The sequence below is a fragment of the Triticum aestivum genome, chromosome 4B (assembly GCF_018294505.1).
Source record: "Triticum aestivum cultivar Chinese Spring chromosome 4B, IWGSC CS RefSeq v2.1, whole genome shotgun sequence".
In the NCBI taxonomy this organism is placed as follows: Eukaryota; Viridiplantae; Streptophyta; class Magnoliopsida; order Poales; family Poaceae; genus Triticum; species Triticum aestivum.
Window position 1 is genome coordinate 14,261,054 of NC_057804.1, and position 13,520 is coordinate 14,274,573.

Consider the following 13,520-nt stretch of genomic DNA (forward strand, 5'->3'; position numbering starts at 1 on the left):
GGCGCAGTGCGGCGAGGCCGGGGAGGGAGCGGGGCGGCGAGCTCGGAGCCAGGCGCGGCGCGGCGAGATTGGGAAGGGAGCAGGGCGGCGAGCTCGGAGCTAGGCGCGGCGCAGCGAGATTGGGAAGGAAGCGGGGCGGCGAGCTCGGGGCCTGGCAACGGCGGCGCGGGCACGTCGCCGAGGTGGTCGAGATGGCCCTGCGAGAGCTCGCCTGGCCGTGGCTGGTTTACAACTGTGGGAGCGGGGGACGGCGAGGAAAGTTGCGTCTCCTAGCCGGCAACCTTGCATGTCCGCTTTTTGTCCTGCGTTGGGTTCATCCACCGGCAGCTCGTGTCCGCCTCACGTTCGCTAGACGGACGGGCGACCCGCACGGCGTTGCTCTAAGGTTGGGGCAGCGATGGCACCGCCTTTGGAGCCCCTGTCCGGTTGAATCCTGGGCAGAGCATGCCTGGTTGCATCGCCACGGCCGCCGCGCGCGTGTACTCAGGGGAAACACGAGTTACTGCTACTCTGAACAATGTTCCCTCAGCAGATGTAGCACTTGCTCGCAGATTCCGTATCCATGTAGATGTAGGGGTAGGTCGGGCTATGCCTATGCAGTGCTAGTGTAATACTGTAGTACTCCTACCAGCCGTGTTGAGGAACGAGAGATTGGTTCGTGTCGTGGCGATCCCAAGAAGGCACTGCTGAGATGCGATGCGAGTTGCGAGGCCACCATCTCTCGCTCGCTCGCTCGAATCTCAAAAGAACCAAAGAGAAGATCCGTATATGGTGCTGCTAGCCTATGGCTTATCTACATACACCTAGTTGCGTCAAACTTGGACGGGAGGGGAGTCCATATTTGGGAGATCCGCAAAGTAATAAAGCGACCAAAAGGGGATCCTTCCATTCTTCCCACCAAAAACCTCACTCGCTAGTACATGTAGTAGTAGTGAGGAAGAGGCCTATGACAGCGAAAGCAACATCCGCAAGTGGAGTCAGCTGCGCGATGCTACTTGTGCGCCGACGTGCATAAAATTCGTTGCTAGATTGTGTTCCGAGCTTGGTGTTGCCCGCATGGACGGGGATTCTCTTGTGTCGTCCTCGTCGACGGAAACGAACGCGTGACAGAGCGTGATGCTACTAATTACGTTCCAGCACGATCGATGGATTAGCGCTTGATTTTGACACCAAGCCGCGCGCCCTTAATGCGACCATGGTACTCCACTCCACTCGTGCAAACACGATGGGGACGCGAGGTCTGATCCACATCTCTTTGTCGATGGTACGCAGCACCAGACAGATCATGGGGCTACAGGAGACGGGAGTGGCCGGCATGCCGCCATTTGTCCGCCCGTCCAGCGAAAGCTTCCCGGCGAGTCGAGGCGATTACACGTCGCCGTCGCGACTTTCTCGTGAGCGCTAATTGCAGATCACGAGGTTGGTTTACTCATGTGACAAGTCACGGGACGGAAGCAGATGTTTCACAACGGAAACGGATTGGCCGTCAAAAAAGGATGAGAGGTTGCAACTCAAAAAATGAAGAAAGAAAGATGAGAGATTGGATATTTTGGTCGCAAAAATGCCGCTGCGTCCAGTGATGGTTCACAGAGATTCTACGGAGCCGGGAACAGGGATGAGCTGGTTGTGCCGGCCCGGGTGAGATGTACGAATGCGGACAGCGGCATTGGCATTGGCAATGGGTCTCCTCCTCTCCTCCCATGCCGGCCGGCATACATGCATACACGGACACGGTGTACGCGCGCGCGCGCACGGACACGCTATCTGTTCGGCCTTTCTCGGCCGCTAATGATCACCACCGGCGAGCGCCGAAAGCGTGCAGGCAGTACAATACGACTAGTCGACTACCCTCCAATGGCATGGCGCCGTGTGCGTGCGGCTGTGCCCTCCCGTGTGGTACGACGCCGCTCATGTGCGGCGCGGGTCCGGGTGGTGACTGCTTCTACGGCTATGGGCCGGCGTGTACCACCTAGTTTGGCTCCGTCGTGAGGGTGGCTCCTGGACATGACGCTGAACTGCCCACCGCAGCGTACTAGTTGTGGCTGGGAGTACCATCTCTCCACCCTTTTCTGAAGAAATGTACGCGTACTGGCCGTCCCTTATTCGGCGCATAGGTGCTTTGCCTGTTAATAGTAACTGGATTTTGGCTTTTGCCAGTGTTGGTAATCAACTCATGCAGACCAGAAATGAAACAATGAAAATCACCAAAGAGAACAAAAGTAAGACAAATTTATATAACAGATAACAATAGCTATTAATAAGCCGACTGAAAACATATTTGTTCCTATCAAATAAAGTTTCACGTATGAAATATGTGACCCGTCGAACAAAGTTTTGCATTGCATTCCACATTACACCTTGGTGAAATCGGTCCTTACTTCACAAGTCATGTATCACATCACCCCACTCGTGGTACTCTTTAGTATGCTTGGCAGTGTCAACAAGATTGAGCATCCTTTCCTCTGGTCGGCAAAACAACCGGTAGAAAATGCACAGTCAACTGAGAGACCGTCTACCGCCCCACCCACCTAGGTGTGCTTCAGATACTGGATACGTCCTAAACGTATCTATTTTTCCAAACATTGTTGCTCTTATTTTGGCCTATAAATTGGATGATTTGAATAAAACTAACCCTGATTGAAGTTATTTTCAGTAAAATTACAATGTTGTTTCTGTGCAATAAATAAAAAAATACTAGAGCAAAGATGTATCGAAGGGGGGCCACCAGGTCGCCACACGCACAAGCGGCGCGACCACCTGCCCAGGCCACGCAATGCGTCCGTGTGGGGCCCCTGCCCACCGCCTTGACCTAATTCCGATGTTGTAAATTCATATATCCTTAGAAAAAACCAGAGAGGAAGTTTTATCGTGTTTTACGATACAAAGCCGATGCCACCTCCTATTCTTCGTCGGGAGCCATGATCTGGAGTTTGTTTCTCACTTCGGAGAGAGGGAATGGCTGTCGTTGTCATCACCAACCCTTCTCATTCAACAATCGCATGATGCTCACATCCGTGTGTAACTAATATTCGTGTAGGCAGATGTGATTTGGTTGAGATTTCATATGTAATCATGCCAAATTTGTTAGGGCTTGATCCCTAGTATTCATTATGTTCTGAGATTGATGTTGTTATGATTTTACTATGCTTAATGTTTGTCAATAAGGCCCAAGTGCCATCATTTCATATTTGAACACATTATATTTTTATGGATATATTTGTCTTCTTGATCCTATCTGCAAGTTGTATGCATGTGTTATTGGTTTGAACCTTAGACCCCAACTTGACAACAATTGAGATACTCTACGATGATGACTGTAATTTGATGAGTTCATGTATCCATTATTTGTTAATTATTTGTTTCGGTTCTCTATTAACAAGAGTGCCTTAATTACCCTTAGTGTTTTGTTAGGACCCCGCTATCACGGGAGGGTGGGACAAAAAAAATGTTATGCAAGTTTTTATCGCAAGCACGTATGACTATATACGGAATACATGCCTACATATGATTGATGAGTGGGAGCTAGTTTGTATCGCTCTAGGTAATGACTGCTACATATACATATTGAATCTCATTTGAACACCCCATCGCTACTCCATACCTACGTTTTTCTGTTATTGTCTTTATTACAACTATTACTATTGCAGTTTGCTACTATTTGCAAACTTATTACTATTGTTGCCACTGTTACTTTATCGCTATTGCTATTATATTACTATGCTATTAATAAATTATTGCAAGAAAATTATCTCTCAGGTGTAGTTCAATTGACAACTCAAGTGCTAAGGCTTATAAAAAATTTTCTCACTTTATGTCGTATCAATAAATTCGGATGAAATACTACCCTCGAAAACCGTCGCGACCTTATATTTGTGGGTCATCAAGACTATTTTTCTAGCGTTGTTGCCGGGGAGCATAACCCCATTTATTAAGTTCACTTGGGAGTCAGTTCACTTGGAATATTTCTGAATGGGTGAACATTTTGTTTGGGCATTTTGATCACATATTTTCTGCCACATATTCTTAATTCATAGTTTAAATATTCTTTTAAATTTCAATTTGGCTTGGAACCAAATATTCTCTAAATCTAATTTGGAGTATTAACAGAAAGTCAAACATTTTATTTGGTCTTATGGTAATTTCATTTTCTACCAACAGAAATGCAAAGTCCTTCTAAATAATTTCCCTTTTGGATTTTTGAATATATTCCAAGAGTCAATCCACTTTAATATTTGTGGTAAATTTATTAGAGGCTTAAATATTATTTGGGACTTATTAAGAATACTTTTCTTCCCAAATAAATCTTTTAACTTTTGTCACCCCATTTTGGGATTAAAATTATTTCCTAAAACCTTTTAGGGTTCATTCTATTTTTCCAATTTCAAACTAGGGTTTCAAATGTTGTTTGAGGTTTATGGAATTCATTCCAACCCAATGAAGGCATCAACCTTTGTGTGAGCTCAATTTGGATTTTACAGTTACTCCCTAAACTTAAATTTAGGTTTCTTTATAATCCCAAATTTTAATTGAGTCACTTTTTCAAACAATTCAAACAACCAATAGGCAATTCTAACTAAAAGCAATCAATGTTCAACAATTTTTGGAAAAAAATTTAATTCCTAGTTAAATAATCTTTGTGGGACTAATGTCGTTATTATTATTATTATTATTTTATAAATTGTGTTGTTTACATGTGCACTTAAAATAATTCACAAAAAGCGAAAACCCTAATTTTGGGAGTTTTGGAGCAAAAGAGGAAGACCACCCGAAGGAGGTCACAAGGGACCTGCAAGGGGTTCCACCCCCACCTGTGGGCTCGTGGCATGGCTGCATGGGGCCCATATGCATCCATGACTCTCACCTTCCAGCTTTAAGATCAATCCCTTTATATGTAGAGAGTCTCTCGGAACCTCTTGCTTCCTCTTTTACTACAATTGTTAGAGGCGAGTAGGAAGCGATTTCTGAGAGAGGTTGCTCGTCCGTGCGCTTAGTAGCCTAGCCTGTCTCCGGTGGTCCTTATGGATCTCGGGGATGTTCCAGGGTTTGGTTTCATGTTGGCGGGTGGGGGTTGTATCTCAATGTTAGTGGAGTTTGGTGTCCATGTGAAGATGGAGAGGTAGTGGCGGTGTCCTCTCATCAAAGTAATGTTCTTCCAATTCTCTCCCCATTCTAGTGGTGTCCTCCTCGATGAGAACATGGATCAAGTGAAGTTTTTCACTTCTTTTGGAGCCCATGTGTTTTGGCGTGATAGTGTGGTCCAATTAAATCAATGAGTTGCTCTCGAAAGGGTGGCGATGGATGTTGTCGAAGGCTTTGCTGAAGCGGTGGACGGATCTAGTGCCCTCTAGTCGGGCGGGCCGACACTATCTCCAGATCCGAGGCTGGAGGAGCTCGGGGAGCACGCAGTAATGGATGTTGCCTTGGCCAATGGTTCTTAGGGCATCTCAAATGTAGGCGCTAATTTCTCCAATATATCTTCGTATCTGCGAGTACGCACACTTTTAGGCCTCCAACACGAGCATCCATATTGGGGCGGACTCGTCCGGATGTCCGAAATCCCTCAATCTAACCCTAAACCTAGAGGTGCGAGAGGTCTAGGAGAGTCTGTGCGTCTGCTAGTCGGACATCGACGGTCCAGACCCAAACCAAACCCATCCGATATTCCCCTCCTCCTCTGTGCTCTATCTCAGTTCCGAGAGCCCTCTACCACCGTAGCAACCTCCCCATGCACCGCCTAGGCCTTGCCAGACCTCCACCGTCCCCAACTATCTCTCCGCCAATGCCGTCGCCCCCCACCTGGATCCACGCATTTCCCAGGCACCCTCTACCCCCAGCGTCGCCGTCCATGGCAGGCACCACATATGACAAGTGTTTGGTCTAATGCCATAGCACATTTTTTGACACTTTCGTTGTTTACTTTGAAGGAACACACGATGGATTCAATGAGGACTACTTCTACGTTGTGTTCATGGATTTGTCATGTCGGATGATGATGACCAAGATGAGGATGAAATGACGATAATGACGACGATTCTTAGAAAAGGGGCATGCAAAGGAGCATGTACTCAACTTCGACGGTTCAATGCGGGACATCAACTCTTGAACCAGTGTCGGCATGGGGGCATGTGGGGACTATTCAACCCTTGATGCACTATTCAGCTGGTATTTCTGATGTCGATACTAGATGCAACGGCCATTTTGTCCTTTCACACCATGAAAGGTATGAGGGTATATGATGGTATACTTAAAGATGAAGAAGGATGCCATTGGCTGCATTGGTGGAGATTTGAGGGCATCCGTTTTATCATCCATGTTGCCCTTACGGGGCTAATTTAAACTTGTTGGGGTCGGTTACCAACATTGTTGAGGAAATTGTTAACTGGTAGCTGCTTAGTTGGTTGGCGTGTAGGGAATTAATAGGCTAATCAGCCATTTAATCAATCAATCGGCTGATTTACTAGATTATCAGCTACTCGGTGACCCTGCAGTAGGTTTAATCGGCAAGTTAACTGGTTTATTGGACGAATTCTTGAACAAGAGTCACCAATGCGGCTGACAAAGGCCTTATCCTTCTTGTACGGTGTGTTATCTGTGTTAGAAAGCCAGAAAACAAAGAAACATGTTATCTGTGTTTGTAATCCAATGCATCATGTTTTCCTAGAATGCAGTGTTTCGGTGACCAGGCTCCATGGAGCCCTTTATTGAAAAATCTAACATTCAAACATTCCGGTTTCAAAAAAAAATCTTCAAAAAATAATATGCAAGCATACAAGTATGAAACATGTACATGTGCAAAAATTCAGGATGAACTACCATGAAATGTGACTTGTAGAAAAAAAACAAATTCATGGGCTTTGAGAATGAATATTATCACGTGTTGAAAAGCCCACAATTTGTGTTTTTTTTTTCTCAGCCCTTATTTCAATGCATTTCGTCCTGAAAAATTGCACATATGTACATATGCCTCCATGTACATCTATATTTTTCCAGAACTTTCCGAAACGTAAAAAAAATGGATTTTGAATTTTTGCGAGATCCAAAATTTGGGGGGCTCTGTTAATCTAAATACTTTTTTTGTTAATCTAAATACTCTTTAGCAGTTTTTGGAGGGCTCCATGTCGGCCTCCCAGGGTAATTTTGGGGTTTCCTACTCGTGTAAATAAACAGAGATACTCCCTCCATTTCAAAATAGATGACCCAACTTTGTACTAAGGTTAGTACAAAGTTGGGCCATCTATTATGGAACGGAGGGAGTAATAAGCAACCAATGGCCAATAAAGCCTCAAAGTATAACAGTAATGAACACTGTGCTACTGCGAGGACTGAGGCTGTGCTTTGCTTCTTTGGCCCGCATCGGGCTTGGAGCTAAAGAGCAAAGGCTACATAGTACTGGTAGAAGGCAAAGCAAAGCGCAGCAGCCAGCAGAAGTAGCCGAAGAGCAGCAGCAGCAGAGCAGCGGAGGCCCCCAAACCCAAAGGCCAAAGCTCTCCGCTTTATTCCCTTCATATTGGCCTCCGTGCCCCCCTCCCCCCACACTCCCCTGCTCCCTCACTCACTCCGCCCGCCCCCCTGCCGGCCTGCTAGCTGCTGCTCCTACCTCTCCCCCGTCCCCTCCTCCTGCTCGCCCCCCTCTCCTTGAACCCAGAGACCGCGCACCGCAGAGCAGAGCAGCAGCGTGTCCTCGTGCTCTCTCCTCCCCCTCCACGACCCTCCAGCGCCGCCGGCGCCCCGCGAGCTCGCTCCTCGCATTGCGCGCGACGTGGGCGGCCGGCTCACACAGGCGCCCGGCTCCGTGTCCTCCGCCGGGTTCCTTGGATTCACTTCCTTTCTCCCAGGTGCCGGCCAGCCCCTCCCCCATTTATTTCTGCTGCCCCTTCCCCGCCCCTGCCGGCCCCCGGGCGTTTCTGCACGGCCCGGCCATTAACTCCCGCCCGCCACCGGCATTGATCCGGCCAAGCCTTGTGAGCTGGGCGTCTGGTGGGCGTGATTGCAGGAGCTTTCTCTTTACAGGCTCGTGTCGCCGGCCTCTTTTTGGGCCGTCTTTATTAATCCTCGGCTCCGGTTCCTGAATCTTGCCGTCTCTGCTTCCGTTCTTGATCTCGTCCCCCCACCCCCAAATACGCCATCCGTTGGTCCTTCTTTTCCCCATCAACCACCCCTCGAGGGATTCTTCTTGCTCCTTTTGTCCGAGCCGCCGAGCAATTCTTGGGAATTCCTGCTTCTCCTTCCCTGTGCGGAATCTTCCAAACAAGGGGTGAAAAAGGGGGACGGAGAGGAAGAATCCGCCCTCCTCCCTTTTGCTTTAGGATAACTACTATAAACTGTTCTTAGTGGGGGTGCTAGAGAAAGGGGGCGAAATTGGGAGGGGATTGGAGGGAGGAGCCGTCACATCCCATCCCTGGACCTGCATGAGGAAGCATTGAGACAATGAGAGATGAGACTCCAACCAAGAACAGGGTAAGTGACCAGACTACACATCAATCAACAGCTACTACTACGCTACTATCTTCACAATTTTTCTGTGTCCATTCTCTGATCTTGCTTTGGTTCTGATTGGTGCGGGGGAAAAGCTGTCCTGGTCCAAGACCATTGTTAGGAAGTGGTTCAACATCAAAACAAAAGCCAAGGACTTCCATTCAGATTATGGAGTCGAACAAGGTACTACATGCTTTCTTCTTGCTCGGTGTTCTGGCTGTTGGATCATATAAATTTTCTGTTGTTTCCAGAAGCAAGTTTGACCTCCTGCTTCCTGCTCCTATGTAGTGTAGTAATTTTTTTGGTTATTGTTGCAGAAACAACCAAACGCATCCTTGAGACCTCAGTAAAAATGCAGTTTGTTTTTACTGCCCTTGTGCTAAAATTTTGCTCTGACTATTTCAGTGGGGATGCAGTGGAGGACCAGTTTCTCAGAGAGGGATGTGTGCAAGACCAAGAAGAGCAGAACAGGTACTACATTTTGCTTGCGTCCTCAGTCCTCACAGTAACTATCACTGCATTTTCAGTTTTTTCACCCCTGTCCATGGGTGCAAAATTGACCGGTCAACATGGTGTCCTATGCCCAACCGACTGAATTAACTCTACTTCTCGTCCTCCTTAGAGAGGTTGCCCAGGAAGAACTCGGATCGGGACTGTCGAGCAGGAAATGGGATCGACCGCGCCTACATCACAAACACGCAAGACTACAGGTATATAATGCTTCTGTACAACACGACCGATTCGCCGATCATTGCGAAAGCGAAGTCAGTTTGATGTGACAATCCATGTAACCGTGTGCTTAGGGTCTTTGCTGGTACATGGAATGTGGGAGGAAGGTCACCATCCAGTCATCTGAACCTGGAGGACTGGCTGCATACTTCTCCTGCTGCTGATATATACGTCATTGGGTATAACTCTAAACTCATGCATTAACTTGAGCAGATATTCATTTGATGTATACAGCATAAACATCCTGAGAAATGGTACAAATGAATAATGAGAATGTTATTGTCCTATCAGGTTTCAGGAAATTGTTCCTTTGAATGCTGGCAACGTCCTGTTGACCGAAGACAACGGTCCAGCGAAAAAGTGGGTTTCTCTTGTGAGAAAAACGCTAAATAATCTAGATCTCCAGGGCTCTGCTGGGTACAACTACCACACCCCGTCGCCGGCTCCGGAACCTATCGCGGAGCTTAATGTTGATTTCGAGAGATCATCGAGGAGACAAAAGAACTCTTCATTCTTCCATCGGCGTTCATTTCAGTCCTTGGGTCGAAGCTCAAGAATTGACATGATGGATCCTCACTCCCTAGTGGACCGACGGTTCAGTGTTTGTGACCGGATTAGCTTTGGGAGCAGGCCGAGCGATGTTGACACCAGTATGAGGTGTGGTGGGTCCTCTGATGATGAGAATATGGACGAGGAATCACCTGGTGGCACCTTCTTCTCACCAATGCCATGTGGATATGGTGCTCCACTATCAACAGATGACAATAACAGGCGGTTGGTAAACTCCAAGTAAGTATTCTTAACATGACTTAATTCTTCCCACTGGAAAGTAAGAACTGCTAATATTTCATTGAAATGTCTTGCAAGCTTCTTCATTCATCACTTGGAATGGATAAAGTTCTTTGAACTGAAACTCAGATTTTCTATGACACAGCAGGTATTGCTTAGTTGCTAGCAAGCAAATGGTTGGAGTTTTCCTGATGGTATGGGTGCGGAGTGACATAAGGGAGCATGTGAAGAACTTGAAGGTGTCGTGTGTTGGTAGAGGCTTGATGGGATATCTTGGAAATAAGGTACTGTTTGCTATTTATTACTCAGCTTTTCTAGGCGTGCAGTTGTCAATCTGAAGTTCGTTGTGTGCATTTATTTTTGATGGCACGTTTTTTTCTGGCTTTTTACATAGTTTTATATGACCCATTCCCTGTTTTTTTAGGGATCAATATCAATCAGTATGTCTCTGCATCAGACAAGCTTCTGCTTTGTTTGCACACACTTAACATCAGGTCAAAAAGATGGCGATGAACTTAGAAGAAATGCGGATGTGGTGGAAATATTGAGAAAAACCAGATTCCCACATGCTCATGGTGCACGCGACGAGAAGTGGCCAGAGACAATCCTTGACCATGAGTATGTTCTACTTCCAGCTCGGTTATACACAAGTAGAATAAAACTGTGAAAATGGAACACCCGTATCTTGGGGTCTCATATATTTTGTTTCTTTCAGTCGAATAATATGGCTCGGGGATTTGAATTACCGGATAGCGCTTTCCTATCGCTCTGTGAAGGCTTTGGTTGAGATGCACAATTGGAAACAATTGTTGGAAAAAGATCAGGTAAGCCATATCATATGCCCCTTAAAGCAACTTGCGCAGCTATATTTTTTTGAAACGGAGGCAAAAGATTTGCCTCATCGATTAATTAAGCAGAAGAGAATTGCCCATCTTGCGCAGCTATTGCAATCACATTCTTGGCCTCGTTTCTTACCTGAAAATTTTCTGCAACAGCTTCGTATAGAGCAAAGGTTTGGTCGGGTATTCGCGGGCTGGAAAGAAGGCAGAATTTATTTTCCACCCACGTACAAGTACTCGTACAACTCCGACAGATACGCGGGCGATGATATGCATCCAAATGAGAAGCGGAGGACACCCGCATGGTAAAAATTCACAAATCAAACTTATTGATGCATTATTACATCCAAGAATGCCTTCTTCCCCTTTTACACCCTCCTTATTACTTTCACCTCAACGACAAACATTTTTCCTTTCTGAAGGTGCGATCGGATTTTATGGTATGGCAGAGGCCTAAACCAACTATGTTACGTCCGCGGCGAGTCCAGATTCTCGGACCATAGACCCGTATACAGCATTTTCACGGCGGAGGTTAAACTGCCGAGCCAGGCCCAGTTCGGCAGCTTCACTCGCTCCAGCTCCCTAATGGGGGTGGATGAAGTGGCATACCCAACTTATCCACGCAGTTACACAGATATCAACTTTTACTGATTGTGCATCCCCATGGAGCCAAGGTTTGTATACTGCTACTACTAGTATATTCACTGCATTGTCTCATTGTTTAAGCTGGCTGCTCTGTCAGCTTCACTGAATTCCATGTGAAGGCATTGTATTCATCATCATCATAGCTTCCTTGCAGACATTCTTTCTTCGGTGCCAGAGTAGGAGTAGACCTGATGTGTCTGATGAAAACTTCATTCCTCCCAAGATTCCAGCAACTGGAATATTTCCAGGCAACAGGTGGTTCTGAACTGCTCTGCCCTTTCCCCACTCCAGTTTTTGTGCCCTCGGCATGCCTGGTGCTGTGATAGTACTCTATTATTTTTAATGGAAAGTTTTGCTTGGGCTAATACCTAAACCCTGACCGTTGTGCAGATTGCAGATACTCTAGTCAAGAAGACGCCTTGTAATTCCAGATGTAGGTAGGTGTGATACATACACTATTAGTACTTGATACGTGTCGTTTTCGAGAGAAGTTTAAAGCTGGACCACTAATAATACCTTCCCACACTTTCTCTTTAGGAAGATTTGCGCCGTTCGTTCTGCACAGTTTTGATTGATTCTAACCATCGTCCCCGGCAGTGTCGGGCACAAATTTCGCTTGCAAACCAGAATGCAGGACGGCTCTGGCTCTGATTTAAGCTAGTAGATAGAGTAGTCACTGACAGCTGAAGCTAATTTTGTGGCGTGCCATTTGGATTTTTCCCCTTTTCCTGAGCGGTTTGTGACTCTGGAAGGGAAGTTTTTTTTTTACTTGTCTCCCGATGTAAAACAAGAGCCGCTTGGATCGGCTCAGCTCAGTCATTTTAGTGACCAAAAAGAAGAAAGAAACAGCCACCATTTGTACAGCATTGTCATCATACCATCTGAACCTTGGGCCGTCGTGCTGTGCCTGATGATATATTTATATTGATAGTGCTACTGGAGTGTCCCGGCCCATGCTTGGCAAGAAATGATCACCGGCACGGGCGCACACTTGTCCATGCTTGTGCGCAAAGCAATGCTCCCTCCCTCCCTCCCTCCCAGGGCAAAAGAAGAGAAAGTTTCACCCACAAGCCGCCTCTGCCTGCTGCTGTGCGCTGCAATATTGTTTTGTTTTCTTGTAGCTTTGGGAAGGCCATGGGAGGGGGCGAAAGTGAAACCTAGAGCGAGGGGCAGAGGCTGCTGGCTGCGTGGGCGGCAGGCCGGGGGACACGAAAGCGGTGGGCGCCGTCGTCCCTGTCCGTCTACTCAGATGCAGATGCAGATGCCGATGGGAGTGCAGGTGCGAGCACTCATCAAGGGGAAGGTCAATCGCTGGTGGGAGTACGACGCCATTGCCATGGCCGTGTCTGCTGTGTCTTTTGCTTTCTCATCAAAAGGATGGAAACAAAAAGAGACGACCCTCGCTCGCTCGGTCCAAAACTACTGTGATTGATGCCCAGGGTCCATAGTGGAAGTGCATCTCGTCTCGGCAGATGTGTCGTTTTTATTACCTCTTTTGCTTTTGTATTACGCCCGCGCCGGGGTGTAAACCCTAGGCTGATCTCCCTCCCTTCCATGGCTGGCTCTCAGAGTTTATGTTTATGAATATCGGCTGCTAGCCTGCTGTTACTAGTACTACTACAGGAGGGGAATATATGCATGCTGCATGCTTCTTGCAGGGCAATGAGCAGCTGTCAGGGTAAATAAATCGACCAGCGGCTTTATCCGGATTAGTTTAGCCTAGAGCCCTCCTAGACCACCTCCAAATCAGCGGCACCGCGAAACGTATGGAGCCGCGGTCACCACGGACATGGAGCAAAGCCAGCGCATGGCACCCGCGCCGCACGCCAGCGGCGTCCTCCTGCACTACACGGTTCTATTTTTTAGACGAGTGCCATTGGAGGGTAGTTGTACTCCTTGCGCTTTCGGCGCTCGCCTGCGGACGCCGGCGGTGAGCGGCACGCATAGGCACAGCAGCAGCGGCCGAGGAAGGCAGGTCCGTACATGCAGATACAGATACAGATAGCGTGTCCGTGCGCGCGCTCGCGCGTACACCGTGCATGC

General features: G+C 47.4%; 1 protein-coding gene across 1 annotated transcript; it reads left to right on the forward strand.

Annotated features, from left to right (window-relative positions):
* The first annotated feature begins 7,541 nt into the window (after positions 1 to 7,541).
* LOC123090596 (type IV inositol polyphosphate 5-phosphatase 7) lies at positions 7,542 to 12,413 on the forward strand. Its single transcript, XM_044511913.1, has 14 exons — positions 7,542 to 8,457; positions 8,571 to 8,658; positions 8,881 to 8,946; positions 9,098 to 9,185; positions 9,279 to 9,383; positions 9,496 to 9,993; positions 10,139 to 10,277; positions 10,418 to 10,611; positions 10,709 to 10,817; positions 10,989 to 11,137; positions 11,255 to 11,506; positions 11,632 to 11,732; positions 11,868 to 11,914; positions 12,015 to 12,413. Exons 1-11 carry the CDS (start codon positions 8,428 to 8,430, stop codon positions 11,481 to 11,483), a joined length of 1,695 nt encoding a protein of 564 aa, XP_044367848.1. The 5' UTR covers positions 7,542 to 8,427; the 3' UTR covers positions 11,484 to 11,506; positions 11,632 to 11,732; positions 11,868 to 11,914; positions 12,015 to 12,413.
* Positions 12,414 to 13,520: the final 1,107 nt, after the last annotated feature.